Genomic DNA, 22,337 nt, shown 5'->3' with positions numbered 1-22,337 from the left:
CAAGCGAAATCGGAGGATGTAATGGACTACGTTGGTGAATGTTTTCAAGTGGCTTGGGGTGCCTCCTGCTTGGGACCCATGTCTCCCTGCCATGTAGCAGGGTGGGGAGGACGACTGGTCGATATACGTGTAACTTTGAAGATAATTTCATCACCCGACAGCTGAAGACACGGGTATGGAATCTGCCAAAGGCTTGAGATGCAAATCTGATCCGATGCTGAATCTCTTCATCGATGTTTGCGGTGGTGTACAGTTGGGAGCCGAGACACCGAAAGTGGTAACATTAGAGAGGGTAGTACCGTTAAGCTGGGTGGATGGTGAAGGTGTGGCTGAACCAAGGGCAGGCTGAAAAAAAAATTGAGCCTTACGTACATTCACCTCAAGGCCGAAGTGTGCATACACATCTGCATAGGTGTTCAGTATCTCCTTGTAAGTCGCGTTCAGTGTGAGCGACAAGGGTGAGGTCGTCTGTATACTGAAGCTCAGTAATGGAAGCTACCGTTACTTTTGTTCCTGCCTGGAGTCGTCTTATGTTGAAAAGACCCTTCATCTAGTATTCGATTTCCACCCCGCCGGCTAAATTGGCGCTGGCACGAATAAGAAAGGCAGCCAAGAAAATGGAAAAGAGAGTTGGTGCCAGTACACATCCCTGTTTAACCCCCATTTGGATGGGGAAGAACTCAGACTGGGTGCCATTGTGTAGAACACTGCCTTTCATGCCATCGTGGAGTTGTCTTACAATAGCGAAGAATTTTGTTGGGCAGCCAAAACGGCTGAGGGTCCACTAAAGGGCTTCCCTGTTGACCGAGTCGAAGGCCTTGGTTAGGTCGATGAAAGCCAAGTAGAGGTCACGACGCTGTTCTCTGCACGTTTCCTGTATCTGACGGGCAACAATGATCCTGTCTATGGTGCCACGTGATGGTCTAAAGCTACATTGAGATTCTGGGAGGAATTTTTCCGCCTCAGGAAGAAGTATGTTTAGGAGAACTCGGGTGTTAATCAGGCCAGCTACAGACACTAGTATGTTGCCACAGTCTAATTGGTCTCCCTTGTTATTATAAATATTGACGATGGAGCCATCTTCAAGAACTTGAGGCTTTCCTTCTTTTCCCACATATTCTCCAGGAGAGAGTGAAGACGGCTGGTAAGCAGAGGTGATCTTGCTTTATACACCTCGACTGGGATTCCACCAGGCCCTGAGGCTTCGTTATTTTTTATCTGTTTGGTAGCAGTAGCTACCTCATCCAGAGATGGAGGATAACTGAGGTGGGTCATCTCTGGATGCTGAGTGACCTGCTGGGTAGTCAGGGCATCCACATCGGTGTTTCGGTTGATCAGTGAATGGAAGCGCTCTTTCTAGCGCTGAAGGCCTTCATCGTCTTTAATTATGGAGTTACCGTCGGATGAGCGGAGGGGGTCTCCGCCTCGAGTGATTGGCCCATAAAATGTTTTAGTGAAATTGAAAATTTCGGGCATCTTGAGCTGATCTGCAATTTTTTGTGTTTCACATGCTTTATTTTTAAACCAGTCGTTCTTTAGATTGCGAAGTTCCCGCTGAGCCTTGGCTTTCTTCTTGCGAAAGGTATCAGCTTTGGTTCGAGACTGAGGGTTGTTCTGCCAATCGGTTAAAGCAGCACGTTTATCATCGACGAGTAAATTGATTGCCGGGTCATTTTCATCAAACCAGTCCTGGTGTATTCTCTCCATCTGGCTAAGAGTCTCTCTGTATGTTTTTATCATGACAGAGTCGAGAATATCCCATTCGGCTCTGGGATTTGGGTTTTTTGTTGTCGGGATCTTTATCAGCCCATGTTCGAGCTGCTCTCTGAAAGCGTGAGCTACCGCAGGATCCTCTAGATGTTAATTGTTATTACCTCTTTTGGAGGCTTCCTGCCTTCGCGGTTTTCGGGTGACATGAAGTGAGATCTTGGATCTGACGAGCCGATGATCAGTATTGCAGTGGTCTGAAACGCATATCATGGGTGATGAGGACATATCGGCAATCTCTTTCTCTGACAATGATGTAATCAATGAGATGCCAGTGTTTGGATCTTGGGTGTTGCCACGAACCCTTGAACTTGTGGGTCTGCTCAAAGAAGGTATTGGCGATGTTGAGGTTGTGTGTAGCACACTTGCTGAGGAGGAGTAGGCAGTTAGGGATTCTCCCTTTGGTTCCTTTCCAAATGTCAGCAACTCTGCCAAGACTGGCATTGAAATCACCAAGAAGCACAACCTTCCCTTCTCTGGGAATAGAGGTTAACACTCTCTTGAGGTCGGAGTAAAAGGCCTCCTTGATGTCATCCTTTGTATCCAGTGTTGGGGCGTATGGCGTGAGTAATTCAGAGGAACTTGCAGCATCATGAGGAGCTCATTGATCCCAATAGGCAAACGAGTTACCTTGTGTAGGATGCGTTGGTGGATGGCAAAGCCAACTCCATAAATGTGGTTTTTCTCCTCAGCAGGCTTACCCTTCCAGAAGAAGGGATAGCCAGATCCCCGTTCTGTGAGATTAACCTCATCTGGGAGCCGGAACTCACTAATGGCACAAGGGCAGTTCTTCTTTCAGGACGCCCATTTGTGCCAGTTTTCTTAAGGGTCCTGACATTCCATGCAGCGAACAAAAGAGGCCTGTACAGTTTGTTTTTGTTTGGATCTGTGATTTTGATTGTGTGTTTGACCGCATTAGATGATCTTACTGGGTGTGGTTGCCATTCATGTTCTTTTTTAGGCAGGCTATGTTTAGGTTACATTTTCTAACCCCGTCCCCATGTGGGGTGAACTGAGTGACTCCTGAAGAGGGCTGCTCAGACGCACAGACAGGACTGGATTGCACTGCAGCCTGGATCCTAGTGCATAAATGATCATGTTAACTGTGCCGCCCATGTGCAGATTTGTGACTAGAGACTCCCGGCAGTCATCTCTGCCTGCCCCCTTCGCCACTCGTCTGTGTCCTATGGACACAGACGAGTGTAGGGGTTTTGACGATGATGAAAGAGGGGTATGATGAAGTGGATGATGGCTGCGCGTGAGTTGACTTATGTGGTGAGGCAGGAGCGCGTGCTGCAACCCCACATCTTGGCTGTCCCTTTTCCTGATCCAGTGGTACAAGTGTTGCAACGACTGGGGAGATGGAGAGTTGCAGTGGACTGCCGATAGACCATTTTGTTGGGTTTCTCCTTACTAGCCTGTCCATCATGCATTGCTTTCGTCCGCCGGTGTAGTTGTTGGCTTCCCATAGTGCTCTCCTCTTCTGCATATACCGCCGTTGGGGTCTTGTTGGAGCTCTGTAAAGATGTCTGCCTGATGCGGGGCTCCACCACTGGTTTTTCGTTCGGGATTTATACCGTAGCATTATTCCTACCAAGCTTAAACCGCAAGGCTGCGGGACAATGGTTGGTAGGTGCTAGGACGTATCCATGTGCCAATGGGCCTATGCGCCGTCCCTCTAGGGTCCTTTGCTACTCCTAGATCCCCTGCTAGTCTAGCCTGGGCCTACGAAGCACCCAGTTACCGTGTTTTGCCACAAGGAGGCACAGCAGGAGTCTTGATGGTGAAGAGGCTGTGTACTGGCAGAGAAAAACTCATGCAAGTTGCTTCCCTGTTCGCCACGAGGACTAGCCATCTGCGGTAGCTGAAAACGAGAGGGAGCAAGCAGTGCTTGCACCTTAACACTAACATAATGCTGCCATACTAGACGCATTTCACTACCCTGTGTGCGAACACACACACACACACACACACACACACACACACACACACACGCACGCGCACACACACACACACACACACACACATACACACACACACACACGGTCCTATTCTTACTTAGAGATGAGAATTACCGAATACCCCCAACTTCTCCAGACTTTATCCAATTTCCCCCCAAATCTGAATTTTCTGAATTACTGATCATGATTGTTTTTGGCCAAGCGGTGCCTAGAGTGTGTTACCAGATATTTTTGTCTATATCCTGAACTTGTGATATCTTCTTGGACTAACGCTGCTTGAGTCCTTTGTGTGTCGGGCGAGCGGTGTATTCTGTATACATAATTATCAGATCAGGTAAAGATTAGTCCCGAGCTTATTTCACCTAACGATTAAACACCCTAACCTAACCTAACCTAACCTAACCTAACCTCAGGTATCATTAGAGTGTTTGGTCATCAAATGAAGTAAACTGAGGTGTCTAATCTTCACGTGATCCGAATTAGCTATCTACATTATATTTATATATTAACTCGAGAATAAAAACACATCCACTGGTCGTTCTTAATGTACATATTCACCGCCATGACTCCTATCTTTGTCTCTCCCTGTCTCAGTGGTTCCATTTCTCCTTGTCTCTCTCTCTCTCTCTCTCTCTCTCTCTCTCTCTCTCTCTCTCAAGCCATCCACCCTAAACAAAGATGTGATATAGAAATCTCTCACAAGTTACTTTTACTCCTCTAATCATAAACTAAACCATTTTTATTTTACAAATGAGTGTAATGGATAATGACAGCTGAGAGAAGTAATGTATTAGTCTATCAAATAAAAATAAATTATTGAAAAAAAAATAACAAGAGGAAACGCTTATAAATTGGAACTGATACTAAAATAGTGAACAAGTGTTATGAGAGTACAAACACTCATACAGATACGAGTAAACACACCAAAGAGACGGACAAAAGCCAGTATAAACAGGCAGAGGCAAAGGCAAAGCCAGACACACACAGAAGCAAAACACAAGACTTAAGTGCAAGCAATATAGATTCACACACACACACACACACACACACACACACACTCACACACACACACACACACACACACACACATACACACACACACTCACCACGTCGCGGTAAGTGCGGGTGTGGCGGTGAGAGATGAAAGGCTCCGTCAAGATCAGCATCACTAGGAACCAGACGATGAGAGAGACCACCAAGTTCCTGTGTACCCGTAGGCGGTCACACTCCAACGTCCTGTGAGGCATTATGAATTATTAGGAGGTGTTATGATGCATTATGAGTTGTTATTAGGTATTATGAGGTATTATGGGGTGTTATGAAGAATGAACGAGATGACGGTTCTGGGTAAATACACTCTGCCACGTTCGTAGAGTGATATGGTATATATAATTTGTGATAAAAGTTTAAAGTCCTTCTATAATAGTCGAGATAAGTTTATTTCTCTAGAAACAGGGCCACCATTTGCAATGACGTCACTAGTTTCAAACTCATCGCTGCAGTAGGAGGTAGTAGAAAGGATGGCCTCTTCTGACCCCAAATACCACGTTCAGATAAATTTTAAGGGTATTTTTCTTTATGGTCTAAGTAAATCATGGACATTTCGTAAGTGAAGAAATGTGCCGTGAAGAACAGCTTCAAACATAATGATGGATGGATATATGAGCGATAGGGGTTGGGTGTAAATGGGACTGCCCAGTATGGGCCAATAGGTCCGCTACAGTTTCCTCCATTATTATGTTCTTTGGGACATAAAAAACTCCCATGTTCACATCAGATCAGCTGTCATGTACTCTTACCTGGTAGACTTTCTCTTTTTTTTTTTCAATGCATTTACAGAGTATATCAGCACTAGATGGAAAAACGAGTAAATTTAGAAGTAATGACATTGTCTGGACTTTGTTTTGAGAATGCCTAGTGTAAGATAAACATGACAACATAGTGCTGTTATTGTTTTGAAGATTCACTAATGAACCACTGGGATATATCATTATTTATATTAATTAATGGGGGAAATTTGACTATAACTACCATAAGTATTTTGATGTTTAAATTCGAGATAGGCTATATTGGGTAAATTTTAAGTTTTGGTCATCCCTGAACTTAGACAAACAGACTATATTTTTTTCTGATGGTTTGCCATGTGTTATGAACGATTTAGACCTTCATTTCTATCGAAATCACTAGTTTTGAGTTTCTACCCCCCCCCCTTAGCGATGTATGTTAAGCTAGCTTATAACTCATCATACCTTAACCTAACCTAACCTTTGATTTGTATTTTCTTATGCGATCGAAATATGTTTTGTGACGGAAATCCTGTAGAGATAATGTGTCTTATTGTTTAAAGTACTTAATCCCATAGTTAAAATCTTAAGGTTCCCCAGATGACCAAAACCAAAATAACACCAATATTGTTTGGAATCTAATATACTACAGGACTAGGTGTGTGTGTGTGTGTGTGTGTGTGCGTGTGTGTGTGTGTGTGTGTGTGTGTGTGTGTTCTGGGCAGCTGAAACGGCACAATCGTTTTTCATCAAACTTGGTGGAAAAATAGCAAAAAATTCTTAGAGTGGAACAAACCTGGTCCCATATCGATGGTTTCTTTAGGAAACCATTAAATAACCATTTTATTTATGCTGGAAAACGATGCAAGTCTACGGACTTGGCGCACCCTCATTTGCTGTACGCTGTCAGCCCACGATTGCAGTTATCGTACGGCTCCCTCCTCCTCCCCCCGCCTTTTTTCTAAGCTTACTTTTTTTAATGTTGTTTGGATTAGTAAAGGAAGGAAGATGAGTAAGTAGAAGAATAAAGAAGGGGAAACAGAAAATAGTTAGAGATAACAGGTGTGGGGAGCTGAGTTTCATCATGCATCTGGATGTGCAGTTTCAATGTTACCACACGACCTACCAGCTACAGTGTATACTTATTCCTGTGGCTCATGGAAAAGGAGAAGAGATAACAAAATAATAACAAGATAATAACAGGAATGCATGGAGAAGATAACTACAATAGATACAGGAGGTTGACAAAAATAGACAGATTCAAACATGCACAAATAGACAATATGGCAACTAACATGACAGACAGACAGCTGACTGACTGGTTCACATTAGACAAACAGGCAGACACACGCCAACAACGGATAAGACAGACAGATTTGACGACACAAAGAGTACAAACGGGCATACATTCAAACACCACGCAGACGAACAGACAGTTGGGATGGCAATAGACAGGACGGATAGACATGAGACAGATTAGAAGGCATTTATAAACAAGAATAACACCAAATTGACCATAGCTGCGTCAGTGAGGGTAGGAGGTCTTACAACCACCAGCGTAAATAATAAGAGGCATTGAAAACTAACACCCATGCGCGGTAAGAACATCGATGGTCGGTCAGTCATGAGAGATGGGCCTAAAACTGACTAATGTAGATGATGACTATGATAACTTAACACAGGTGATGACTTAAGCAGATGGTGACTAATCTAACCAGAATCAAGGTCACTTCTCTTCATAATATAATTTACCTCGGAATGATCCTCGGTGATTCATAATAAATTTCTTTTTGTGATTTTAACCTCTCCTTATGGCGAATATTTCTTTAATTAATTATTCTAACCTTTATTCTATTCCTTCTTATAGTATATTAGATACTGTAAGTATCACGACCACGACTATGATTATAACAACCACGACCATGATTATAACAACCACACCATGATTATAACAACCACGACTATGATTATAACAACCACGACCATGATTATAACAACCACGACCTTGATTATAACAACCACGCTCATGATTATAACAACCACGACCATGATTATAACAACCACGACCATGATTATAACAACCACGACTATGATTATAACAACCACGACCATGTTTATAGCAACCACGACCATGAATATAACAACCACGACTATGATCATAATAGCAACCACGACCATGAATATAACAACCACGACTCGCGATCATAATCACGACAATGATTATAACACCCACGACCATGATTATAACAATAACGACAATGATTATAACACCTACGACCATGATTATAACACCCACGACCATGATTATAACACCCACGACCATGATTATAACAATAACGACTATGATTATAACACCCACGACCATGATTATAACAACCACGACTATGATTATAACAACCACGACTATGATTGTAACAACCACGACTATGATTATAATAACCACGACCATGTTTATAACAACCACGACTATGATTATAACAACCACGACTATGATTATAACAACCACGACTATGATTATAACAACCACGACCATGATTATAACAACCACAAGCTTGATTATAACAACGACGCCCATGATTATAACAACCACGACCATGATTATAACAACCACGCCCATGATTATAACAACCACGACCATGATTATAACAACCACGACCATGTTTATAACAATCACGACCATGAATATAACAACCACGACTATGATCATAATCACGACAATGATTATAACAACCACGACTATGATCATAACAACCACGACAATGATTATAACACCTACGCCCATGATTAAAACAACTATGACCATGATCATAACCACGACCATGATTATAACAACCACGACTATGATTGTAACAACCAAGACCATGATTATAATAACCACGACCGTGTTTATAACAACCACGAATATCATTATAACATCCACGACTATCATTATAACAACCACGACCATGATTATAACAACCACGACCATGATTATAGCAACCACGACCATGATTGATTATAACAACCACACAACCACGACCATAACCACGACCATGATTATACCAGACGACCATGACCACGGATTATAACAACCACTACCATGATTATACGACCATGATCATAACCACGACCATAAACGACTACTACCAAGATTATACGACAACCACGACCATATCATTATACGAAATCCACGACTATGATTATAACAACCACGACTATGATTATAACAACCACGACATGATTATAACAACAACGACTATGATTATAACACCCACGACCATGATTATAACAATAACGACTATGATTATAACACCCACACCATGATTATAACAACCACGACTATGATTATAACAACCACGACTATGATTGTAACAACCACGACCATGATTATAATAACCACGACCATGTTTATAACAACCACGACTATGATTATAACAACCACGACTATGATTATAACAACCACGACATGATTATAACAACCACGACCATGATTATAACAACCACAAGCTTGATTATAACAACGACGCCCATGATTATATAAACCACCGACACATGATTATAACAACCACGACCATGATTATAACAACCACGACCATGTTTATAACAATCACGACCATGAATATAACAACCACGACTATGATCATAATCACGACAATGATTATAACAACCACGACTATGATCATAACAACCACGACAATGATTATAACACCTACGCCCATGATTAAAACAACTATGACCATGATCATAACCACGACCATGATTATAACAACCACGACTATGATTGTAACAACCAAGACCATGATTATAATAACCACGACCGTGTTTATAACAACCACGAATATCATTGTAACATCCACGACTATCATTATAACAACCACGACCATGATTATAACAACCACGACCATGATTATAGCAACCACGACCATGATTATTACACCCACGACCATTATTATAAGAACCATGACCAGGATTATAACAATTACGACCATGATCATAACCACTACCAAGATTATAACAACCACGACTATCATTATAAAATCCACGACTATGATTATAACAACCACGAGCATGATTATAACAACCAAGACTATGATTATAACAACCACGACTGTGAGTATAACACCCACGACCATGATTATAACAACCACGACCATGATTATAACAACGACGACCTTGATTGTAACACCTACGACAAAGATTATAACAACCACTACCATGATTATAACAACCACGACCATGATCATAACCAGGACCATGATTATAATAACCACGACTATCATTATAAAATCCATGACCATGATTATAACAACCACGACCATGGTTATAACAACCACGACCTTGATTGTAACAACAACGACCATGATTATAACAACCACGACCATGATTATAACAACCACGACCATGATTATAACAACCACGACTATGATTATAACAACCACGACCATGATTATAACACCCACGACCATGATTTTAACAACTACGACTAAGATTATAACACCCACGACCATAATTATAACCATAACGACTATGATTATAACAACCACGACCATGATTATAACAACCACGACTATGATTATAAGAACCACGACTATGATTATAACAACAACGACTATGATTATAACACCCACGACCATGATTATAACAATAATGACTATGATTATAACACCTACGACCATGATCATAACACCCACGACCATGATTATAACACCCACGTCCATGATTATAACAATAACGACTATGATTATAACACCAACGACCATGATTATAACAACTACGACCATGATCTTAACCACGACCATTATTATAACAATCACGACCATGATTATAACAACCTCGACCATGATTGTAACAACCACGACCATGATTATAACAACCACGAATATGATTATAACAACCACGACCATGTTTATAACAACCTCGACCATGATTATAACAACCACGACCATGAATATAACAACCACGACTATGATCATTATCACGACAATGATTATAACAACCACGACAATGATTATAACACCTACGATCATGATTATAACAATTACAACCATGGTCATAACCACGACTATGATTATAACAATAACGACCATGATTATAACACCCACGACCATGATTATAACAACCACGACTATGATTATAACAACCACGACCATGATTATAGCAACTATGACTATGATTATAACAACCACGACCATGATTATAACAACCACGACTATGATTATAACACCCACGATCATGATTATAACAACTACGACCATGATCATAACCACGACCATTATTATAACAACGACGACTATCATTACTAAATCCACGACCATGATTATAACAACCACGACCATGATTATAACAAGCACGACAATCATTATTAAATCCACGACCATTATTATAACAACCACGACCATGGTTATAACAACCACGACCTTGATTGTAACACCCACGACCATGATTATAGCAACCACGTCTATGATTATAACAACCGCTACCATGATTATAACAACCACGACTATGATTATAACATCCACGACCATAATTATATTTACTACAACTATGATTATAACAACCACGACCATGATTATAACAACCACGTCTATGATTATAACAACCACGACTATGATTATAACAACCACGACCATGATTATAATACCCACGATCATGATTATAACAACCACGACTATGACTATAACAACCTCTACCATGATTATAACAATCACGACCATGATTATAACAACCAGGACCATGATTATAGCAACCATGACCATGATTATAACAGCCACGACTATGATCATAATCACGACAATGATTATAACAACCACGACAATGATTATGACACCTTCGATCATGATTATAACAACTACGACCATGGTCATAACCACGACCATGATTATAACAATAACGACTATGATTATAACACCCACGACCATGATTATAACAACCACGACTATGATTATAACAACCACGACCATGATTATAGCAACTATGACTATGATTATAACAACCACGATTATCATTATAACACCCACGATCATGATTATAACAAGTACGACCATGATCATAACCACGACCATTATTATAACAACGACGACTTTCATTATTAAATCCACGACCATGATTATAACAACCACGACCATGGTTATAACAACCACGACCTTGATTGTAACAACCTCGACCATGATTATAACAACCACGACCATGATTATAACAAGCACGACAATCATTATTAAATCCACGACCATGATTATAACAACCACGACCATGGTTATAACAACCACGACCTTGATTGTAACACCCACGACCATGATTATAGCAACCACGACTATGATTATAACAACCGCTACCATGATTATAACAACCACGACTATGATTATAACATCCACGACCATGATTATAATAACTACAACTATGATTATAAGAACCACGACCATGATTATAACAACCACGTCTATGCTTATAACAACCACGACTATGATTATAACAACCACGACCATGATTATAATACCCACGACCATGATTATAACAACCATAACTATGATTATAACACCCATGACCATGATTATAACAACCACGACTATGACTATAACAACCTCTACCATGATTATAACAACCACGACCATGATTATAACACCCACGACCATGATTATCACAACTACGACTATGATTATAACACCCACGACCATGATTATAACAACCACGACCATGATTATAACAACCACGACTATTATTATAACAACCACGACTATGATTATAACAACTACGACTATGATTATAACATCCACGACCATGATTATAACAATAACGACTATGATTATAACACCCACGACCATGATTATAGCAACCACGACCATGATTATAACAACCACGACCATGATTATCTCATATACTATAGGAATAGTAGTGTGTCTGTGTGTGTGTCTGTTCTCGACAGCCGAAACGGCACAATCGTTTTTCATCAAACTTGGTGGAAAAATCGCAAAAAATTCGTTGAGTGGAAGAAACCTGGTCCCATATCGAAGGTTTCTTTAGGATGGCATTACCATTTCATTTACGCTGGAAAACGATGTCGCTGTTCGCTGCCAGCCGTCCGGCGGTTGCGCGCTAGCCAAGCACGAGCGTTCGAACTTTCACGCTTTGGTAAACTGTACCACCGGACTTGCCACCGGGTACGAATTACCCACGATCACTTGTGTTTATACTATGAAATTTGTTGTATGGGCAGCTAATATGAGCTTAGTAATATGCTTAGTAATATTTATATATTCAAAATAGTATTACTGTGTTGCACAATAAAGCACAATTAATTATCTAATAATATTTATTTACTGAGCAGAATAACAGAGAAGTTTTGACAACTACAGCTGGGTTCCTCCTGCTGGGAAGCTCACAACCAATCACAAACCTATTTGTAGTCACTTGAATTTTTAGCAACTTTAACCCTTATTTTTGACACTTTTTGACCCAATTTATTTTAAAATATCATTACTATAGTGAATTTAAGTGTTTTCTTTACCCATTGGCCTGCCATCTTACGAAAAAATTCCGACCGTCAATTATGGAATATCATGAAGCACTATAAAGTATTATGAGGCATTTTTAGGTATTATGAAGTTCTAGGCTGCGTTATGAAGGGTATTATAAAGTATTATGAAACATCAAATGAGGCGTTATGAGACATAAAATAAACATGCAATGAAATATATTACCTAATATCTCACAATATAAAACAACATATGAAACATTATGTAGAGGCATTTTGTTACAATACCTAAAAATATGGAACATCATTAGGCATTTTGTGCGTGTGTGTGTTGTGTATTGTGGAACTATAACGCATAATATAACGGAAATTTTAATTTTTGTTCCGACACTAAACACACATTGAAAATAGTTGATAATGTATTCTGCATTTTCCTTAAGGAGGGTGGCTCAAGGATAGTCAATTGTGCTTGTAATGATATCAATGGTAATTAATTTAATGTACTGTGTTGCATTATTAAACGAAATCGGTCCTATCAGTGGCGGAAGTGCCTTATTTTTATTAATCTCTGACTCACTCTTTAACCAACAGTCATTTAAGAACATAGGAACATAAGATCATAAGAACATAATAATGGAGAAAACTGCAGCGGGCCTATTGGCCCATACTGGGCAGTCCCATTTACACCCAACCCCTATTGCTAATATATCCATCCAACCTATGTTTGAAGCTATTTGATACTTGGTATGAATGTTGCAAAGGACGTTATTCTATACATATCCCTCAATTTAAAAGCTCTACTAGTCAGAGGATTCAGTTGACTAAATGGAGTGAGGAGCCATGATAGATAATAAGAAAACAAATTAAATATATATTAACCTAACCTAACCTAACCTAACCTAACCTAACCTAACCTAAGCCTAACATTACATAACATAACATAACATAACATAAGATAACATAACATAACAAAACAAAACCAGGAAGAATACTAAGGTACTCGGACAATACAGAAATTAAACGTGTGTGTGTGTGTGCAGCCCTTTCGAGGAGCCACTCTGCTCACCCCTCATGGGGAGGGGGCTAGAAAAGGTGCCCTAAACATAGCCTGCCTAAAAACCAAATCTGAATGGGCAACCACAACCCAGTAAGGTCATCCTTATGTGGTCGGAATGCGCATCCTGAAAGAAGAACCGCACTTGTGGCAGAAGGTATAACATCGATAAAATCGACATAGCAGCCATCAGTGAGTCCCGGCTCCCAGATGAGGGCCAACTAACAGAACGGGGGTCTGGATACACCTTCTTCTGGAATGGTAAGCCTGCTTCGGAGAGAAACTGCATTTATGGAGTTGTCTTTATCATCCGCCAACGCATCCCACACATGCTAACTGAAATGCCTATTGGGATCAACGAGCGCCACATGACGCTTCGAGTCCCACTAAAACTCTCACGACATGCCTTCTTCATCAGTACATACGCCCCAACACTGGATGCAGAGGATGACATCAAAGAAGCCTTGTACGCCAACCTCGACAGAGTGCTATCCTCTATTCCCAGAGAAGACAAGGTTGTGCTCCTTGGCAACTTCAGTGCCAAAGTAGGCAGAGATGCTAATATTTGGCAGGAAACAATAGGGACAAATAGACTAGGCAAGTGTAATGTCAACGGCCTACTCCTCCTCAGCAAGTGTGCTGCACACAACCTCACTATCACCAATACCTTGTTTAGGCAGGCCGAAAAGTTCAAGGGTTCGTGGCAACACCCACGATCCAAACACTGGCATCTCATTGAGTACATTATTTTCAGAGAAAGAGATCGCCTAGATGTCCTCATCACCCGTGCCATACGTGGCTCAGGCCACTGTGACACTGATCATCGACTAATCAGATCCAAGCTCTCACTTCACGTCGCTCCAAAACGGCGAAGGCAGCAAGCATCCAGAAGAGATTCTAATACAAAGTGTCTGGCGGATCCAGTGGTAGCACATTCTTTCAGAGAGGAGCTCGAACATGGGCTTATGAACAACCCAACAGCATGCAACGTGAATCTCAGTGCCGAATGGGATACTCTTAATACTGTTATTTTAAAAACCTGCAGAGAGGCCCTCGGTCAGATCAAAAGAATAGACCAGGACTGGTTTGATGAAAATGACCTAACAATCAAAATACTCATGGATGATAAACGTGCTGCTTTTACTGACTGGCAGAACAACCCCCAGTCTCGGACCAAAGCTGATACCATCCGCAAGAAGAAAGCGGCAGCCCAGCGGGAACTTAGCAATCTAAAGATCGACTGGCTTAATAATAAAGCATGTGAAGCATAAAAACTTGCAGATCAGCACAAGATGCGCGAATTTTTCATTTGCACTAAAACATTTTATGGACCAGTCACTCGTGGCACAGCCCCCCTCCGCTCAACTTACGGTAACCTCATAATAAAAGACGATGAAGGCCTCCTTCAGCGCTGGGAAGAGCAATACCATTCATTGCTGTACCGAAACACAGATGTGGATGCCCTGACTACCCAGCAGGTCCCTCAGCATCCACAGCTGACCCACCTCAGCTATCCTCCAACCCTGGATGAGGTAGCTACTGCCATCAAAAAGATGAAAAAATAACAAATCCTCAGGGCCTGATGGAATCCCAGCCGAGGTGGATAAAGTAGGAGGACCTCTGCTTACCAGCCGCCTCCACTCTCTCCTGGAGAATATATGGGAAAAGGAGGAAATCCCCCAAGCTCTTAAAGACGCTTCCATTGTCAATATTTTTAAGAACAAGGGAGACTGGTCAGACTGTGGCAACTACCGTGGGATCTCGCTGTTCTCCGTAGCTGGCAAGATTATCGCCCTTGTTCTCCTTCTTCCTGAGGCGGAAAACTTCCTCCCAGAATCTCAATATGGTTTTAGACCATCACTTGGCACCACTGACATGATCCATGCTGCCTGCCAGATACAGAAAAAGTGCAGAGAAAAGCGTCGTGACTTGTACATGGCTTTCATCGACCGAACCAAGGCCTTCGACTCAGTCAACAGGGAAGCCCTCTGGTGAACCCTTACTCGTTATTGCAGCCCACCAAAATTCATCGCCATTGTGAGGCAACTCCATAATGGCATGAACAGCAGTGTCCTGCACAATGGCACCCAGTCAGAGTTCTTCCCCATCCAAACAGAGGTTTAACTAGGGTGTGTACTGGCACCAACCTTCTTTTTCCCTCTTCTTGGCTGCCTTCCTTACTCGTGGCAGTGCCAATTTAGGCAGCGGGGTGAACATCGATTACCGGGTGAAGGAGGGCTTTTCAACATAAGAAGCCTCCAGGCAAGAACAAAGGTGTCGGCAGCTTCCATTACTGAACTTCAGTATGCAGACGACCTCACCTTTGTTGCTCACACTGAACACGACCTACAGGAGATCCTGAACACCTATGCAGATGCTTATGCACGCTTCGGCCTTGAGGTAATGTACCTAAGACTCAGATTCTCTTTCAACCTGCTGACACCAACTGTAGGAGCATCGAGGCTACCATTATCCATGAACAACTACTTTGGACTGGCCATGTTAACCCACATAGACGACAGTAGACTGCCAAAGCAGCTTCTTTACAGTCACCTAACGAATAGTAAACGTAACGCCGGCGGCCAACTGAAAAGGTATAAGGATAGTCTTAATCAATCCTGAAAAAGTGCCAAATCGACCCACTCACCTGGGAGTCGATTACGATACATCGTATTGTTTGGAAGAGCACCACACGTGAAGGTGTCAATACTTTCGAGTTAGCTTGACTACAAACCGAGGCAGACAAGCGCCAACGCCGGAAAGACGCTGCCACAGCCCCTCCCGCAGTAGATGGAGCCCTCCACATGTGCAACGAATGTGAACGACGCTGCGGGTCCCGTATAGGCCTCTTTAGTCACCTCAAAACTCACCAATCTAGGTGGCATCCTAATAACTTATATCATTGTATCATAGCTGGATGATCGTCATACTCTATTCCGAGTGACAGCAAAGTAGTAAATTAGTAGTGTGTGTATGTGTGTGTGTGTGTGTGTGTGTGTGTGTGTGTGTGTGTGTATGTGTGTGTGTATGTGTTTTTATGTATGTATGTCTGTTTGTGAGTTAGTCAGTATTATCGTCACATACCACTTTTTTCACAGCTAAATCTCACTTCTCCCTCCTTAACTTAATTCTCTTCACATTTTGAGACAACTTCAGCCTCGGGGATATCTAAGCCGGATGAGATGGGTCCTTACAGGCAATGCTTTTAAGAGTGAATTGGAAGAGTATTGCGTTTTTCGAGAAGATGTGTTCTGCGTGTGATTTAACGGATAATTCACTCGATTAACTCTTAAAAAACATAATGGATTTCTTTGTCAAAAAGAGTTAAGGGTATATTTTGGATTTTCATAGTTATAACGAGATAGAAATTGGTGGATATATATTCCCGACGTTTTTTGTTGTTTTAATTATATTGTATAAAATCAGATTTGAAATGAAATGAGGTTTGGTTCATTTGAATCATTTTAGGTTAGTTTAATTCAGATATGGTTTATAGTTTAAGTTCACTTAGCTTGGGATAGGTTAATGTTTACTAATATTAATTTAGATTATTAATATGGGCTAGGGTTATTGAGGTAAATAGTGATAGTTTATTAATGTTATTTTTTTTCACAATTAACCCTACGAACAGTCTCGGCCAAAATTTCATAAAAATTAAAGAGAGAAACGAAAAACAACAACCGAAATGAAATATTGTAACTGGACCATTATCCCTGTACACATGACATATCCACCAGTTCCCAAAATATGACACCAGGATATTGGCCATAACCTGAGGCATTTTGTCGGATAAAGAAGAGAAATACGAGGCAATACATGACACCGAAACTGAACCACTTTATGTGAAATACCAATAATGATTACTAATATATGAATTGTGATACACTAAGGATGGATTCGAAACATTGTGAAAAGGTTGGAGAAACGCTATTTATGTAAATGAGTGAGGTAAATGATGTGATGAAAATAGTTAAGTAGGAATAACTGTGGTAGTTGTATTAATCACCAGGTGTTATGCAAAGTGCCATGAGATCACGGAGCTGCGTATAACATTATGACAAACAGGAAATGTAAAGATGATGAATATAATAATAATAATAATAATAATAATAATAATAATAATAATAATAATAATAATAATAATAATAATAATAATAATAATAATAATAATAATAATAATAATAATAATAATAATAATAATAATAATAGTAATAATAATTAAGGTCTAGTTTTATTTTGATTCTAGTTTTATATATGTAAAAAATCTATATTTTGATTATTATTGCATTTTATAATCAGTATTTCAATATATAAATGCAAGATGCAATTTTGATATCTAGAATTAAGGTGCTGTTAAAGAAGGGAATCTGTACACAGTAAAATATAAATTACTTTGCATCTGATTAAATGTACACATTTATATGATTGTCCACACACAAACACACACACACACACAGACACACAGTACTACTACTACTTTGATTTCACTTGGAATCGAGTATGACTAAAGAAGCAGATACCGGACAGGCAGTGCCGTCCACAGATGTTGTACATGTGGAGGGCTACATTTAGTGCGGGAGGGGCGGCGGCAGCGTCTTTTCGGCAATGACGCTTGTTTGCGTCCATATATGGTCGGGCTAACTCGAAAGTATTGGCACCTCGTGTGGTGCTCCTCCAAGCATTATGGTGTAGATTGGCCGTCTCCAAGGTGAGGGGGTTGATTTAGCTCCTTTTCAGGTTTGTCTTACGACTATCCTCATACCTTTTCAGTAGGCCGCCAGCATTGCGTTTACTATTCGTTAAGTGAATGTAAAGTAGCTACTTTGGCAGTCTACTGTCGTCCATAAAAGCAACATGCCCAGTCCAGCATAGTTGTTCATGGATAATGGTAGCCGTCATGTTCCTACAGTTGGTGTCGGTGAGAATACTGGTATTTATTCTCTTGTCTTCCCGGCGAACTCAGAGGATGTAACGTAGACTACGTTGGTGAAAATTTTCAAGTGCCTTGAGGTGCCTCCTGTATGTGACCCATGTCTCGCTGCCATATAGCAGAGTTGGGAAGACCACTGCTCAATATACTTGCAACTTTGTAGATAATTTTAGCTTCCTACAGCTGAAGACACGGGTATGGAGTCTGCCAAAGGCTTGAAATGCACATGTGATCCGGTGTTGAATCTCTTCATCGATGTCCGCAGTGGTGGACAGTTGGGAGCTGAGATACTGAAAGTGGGTAACATTAGATAGTGTAGTACCAATAAGATTGATAGATGGTGGAGGTGTGTCTGAACCAGGGGCAGGCTGAAAGAGAATCTGAGTCTTACGTACATTCACCTCATGACCAACGTATGCATGCGCATCTGCGTAGAATTTCAGGTCACGTTCAATGTGAGCGACAAGGGTGAGGTCGTCTACATACTGAAGTTCAGTGATGGAAGTTGTTGAAAAGACCCTTCATCCAGTACTCGATGTCCATCCCGTTGGCTAAATTGGCACGTGTGCGAGTAAGGAAAGCAGCCAAGAAAATGGAAAAGAGAGTTGGTGCCAGTACACATCCTTGTTTTACCCTCATTTGGATGGGGAAGAACTCAGACTGGGTACCATTATGCAGGATATTGCCATCCATTCCACCGTGGAGTTGCCTCACAATGGCAAAGAATTTTGGTGGGCAGCTAAAACTGCTGATGGTCCGCCAGAGTGCTTCCCTGTTGACCGAGTCAAAGGCCTTGGTTAGGTCGATGTAGGCCATGTATCTCGACGCTGTTCTCTGCACTTTTCCTATATCTGGTGGAAGCAAAGACCACATCAGTGGGGCCACGTGAGACTGGGGGTTGTTCTGTCAGTCAGTTATAGCAGTTCGTTTATTACCGGCAAGTACACACACACACACACACACACACACACACACACACACACACACACACACGTACTTATTTTTATATACAAACTGAAATGAATAACGCAGGCAAGTGGAAGTGTGACTAGACATGAGTGATATTGAAAAATACACTTAATTTCCTCCATATACGAGCTGCATCTCTTACATGACCGCTCATGACCTTTTCCTTTACCTCACCTTGTCCACACCAACCTCACACCTTCCTTTCTTCTCTTAATTGAGGAGCAACATGTTCCTGTTTCTTATATGCTTATTCCCTTTTTATTAGCTTCATGTAAATTTCCGATTTATGCAGTTCTTTGAGCTAATGTGTCTTTATTCAGTATATTTTTTTTTTACTAAAGATATTCTTCCTTTTTTATTTTGGCTTATTTGTTTTGATTTAATCTTGAGACTTGTCTATATAAGAAATGCAGCTTTGGGTTTTCGTTTAGTAGTAGTAGTAGTAGTGCTGGTGATGTGGAGGGAGGATGGGGACGTGACAGTTCCGGGTTTTTCGTTAAAACAGGGACAACCAGTCAGAACTTCCGGAAATATTACTTGTGAATGTGTAGTGCGTCAAGTGATCACAGTGTCATCCACCTATGGATATTAGAGCCAGGGACTGTCTAGCAGGTGGCGCTGGTGTTGGTTAGTGTCACGTAGGCCTTGGCTTGTAACGGTCCTGCCTGCCCTGTGCCCAGCCGCGCTCTGCCCTGGCCCTGCCCCGCCCCTCACCAGCTCCGCTCCCACCCATACCAAACCTGACCCTCCCTTCCTACTCTCCCAAACCACAACCACCTACCGCTCCCACTGCTCTCTCCTTCCCAGATCGACATCGTGGCCGGGAAATGTGCTTGTCAGTGCTCAGGCCGGAATCAGAAATGCACAACCTGTATTTGTGTGAGAAATAACACACGATGTGTGGGTTTAAGGAAAGGGACCAGCTGTCAAAATCCATACGGCAGAGATCCCTCACCTGATGACGACATGTCAGACGAAAGTAGTGAACTCAGTCAGTCTAAATACACTGTTCATGAGGTCAATGACATACAGTCAACAAATTGGAAGGGCTTGACGGGGGACGATGCAGAGAAATGGGTCAAAGAAGTGTAATCAGAAGTTGGCAGGTGGTCGCCAGCTAACCTCTTTGAACCACCCAAGTGTGTGGCCACCAAAGAAATGATCAGGGGATGACTAGCCTCATAAACAATAACACCCACGACAGCCCCCTGGCCCCATTAGCTCTTCAAATACTGGCCATAATACCCCATCTATTCTGTCAGAGGACACATGCAAGGTCTAAGTGCAAAGAAAATGTGGTAGCAATGAAATGGAGACTGACAATGTGGCAGAAAGGGGCCCTTGATGATCTACGCGAAGCAAGAACACTGCAGGAACGTCTAAAATTCATAGGAGACGGAAAGCAAAACACCAAGGATGTTGCCAGAAAATTTGGTAACAAGATGCGGGTGGGAAAAGTGTCCTTGGCGGTAAGATCTCTCACAGAGGAATTTTCCGGTGGTGTTCTGCCAACAAACAGAGAGACATTACAACAACTGAAGGAAAAACCTCCCCCTGCAAGTGAAGAGGAGGGCATCAGGTTCCAGGGAGCCTACATCCCTTCCAATGCTGTCCTGTTCGAGAAAATAACAGGAGGGATGGTGTGGAAAAATGCACTGAAAACACAGGGAGGGGCTGGCCCTTCAGGCCTGGATACAAACGGTTGGAGAGTCATCCTCAGCACTAACAAGTTTGGTGCCGTAGCAAGTGATCCCTGCAATGCCAGCGCCGCCCTTGCAAGAAAGCTAGCAACCTTTTACTGCCACCACTTCCATGCTCTGACGGCCTGCCGAGTCATTCCCCTGGATAAAAATTCAGGATGTAGGCCTATGGGGGTTGGGGGAAGTGCTAAGACGGATCATTGGAAAATGCATAATGAAGGTGGTAAATGATGATATCAGGGCAGATGCAGGGAACCTGCAAGTATGTGCTGGGCACCAGGCCGGGAGTGGGAGAGGAGGGGCCGCCATTCACCCCCATGAGAAATATATTTGATCAGCGTGAATGTGAGGCAATACTTCTGGTCGACGGTTCCAACGCATTCACCATCCCCAACCGCAAGGCGACACTGCACAATAACAAGATCAAGAGTCCAAGCTTTGCAATGTATGTTGAAAACACCTATAGGAACCCATCAGACCTCTACATTACAAGCTTCAAGGCCATAAGAGGAGATACCACCATACAGTCAACCGAGGGAACAATGCATGGCAATGTACACACTGGGCCTTTCCGTGCTCCAACATACAATAAAATAGGAAACAACTGAGGTCAAGCAAGTGGTGTATGCTGATGACCTAACAGGAGCAGGAAAAGTGGAGGACATCAAAAAGTGGTGGGACCTGGTAACATTACGAGGTCCACAAATAGGGTATCACCCAAATGC

The 22,337-nt window shown here is 41.7% G+C and overlaps 1 protein-coding gene across 1 annotated transcript in view; it reads right to left on the bottom strand.

Annotated features, from left to right (window-relative positions):
- LOC121853848 (PDF receptor-like) overlaps nucleotides 1–22,337 on the bottom strand; it is a 198,428-nt gene that overhangs the window by 8,698 nt on the left and 167,393 nt on the right. The window contains exon 5 of the mRNA XM_042348224.1: nucleotides 4,835–4,964. Coding sequence (XP_042204158.1) covers nucleotides 4,835–4,964 — 130 coding nt within the window. The remainder of the gene's footprint in view (nucleotides 1–4,834; nucleotides 4,965–22,337) is intronic.

Source organism: Homarus americanus, unplaced genomic scaffold (genome assembly GCF_018991925.1).
Source record: "Homarus americanus isolate GMGI-L3 unplaced genomic scaffold, GMGI_Hamer_2.0 scaffold18703, whole genome shotgun sequence".
Classification (NCBI taxonomy): Eukaryota; Metazoa; Arthropoda; class Malacostraca; order Decapoda; family Nephropidae; genus Homarus; species Homarus americanus.
This window is presented reverse-complemented; position numbering and strand designations above follow the sequence as displayed.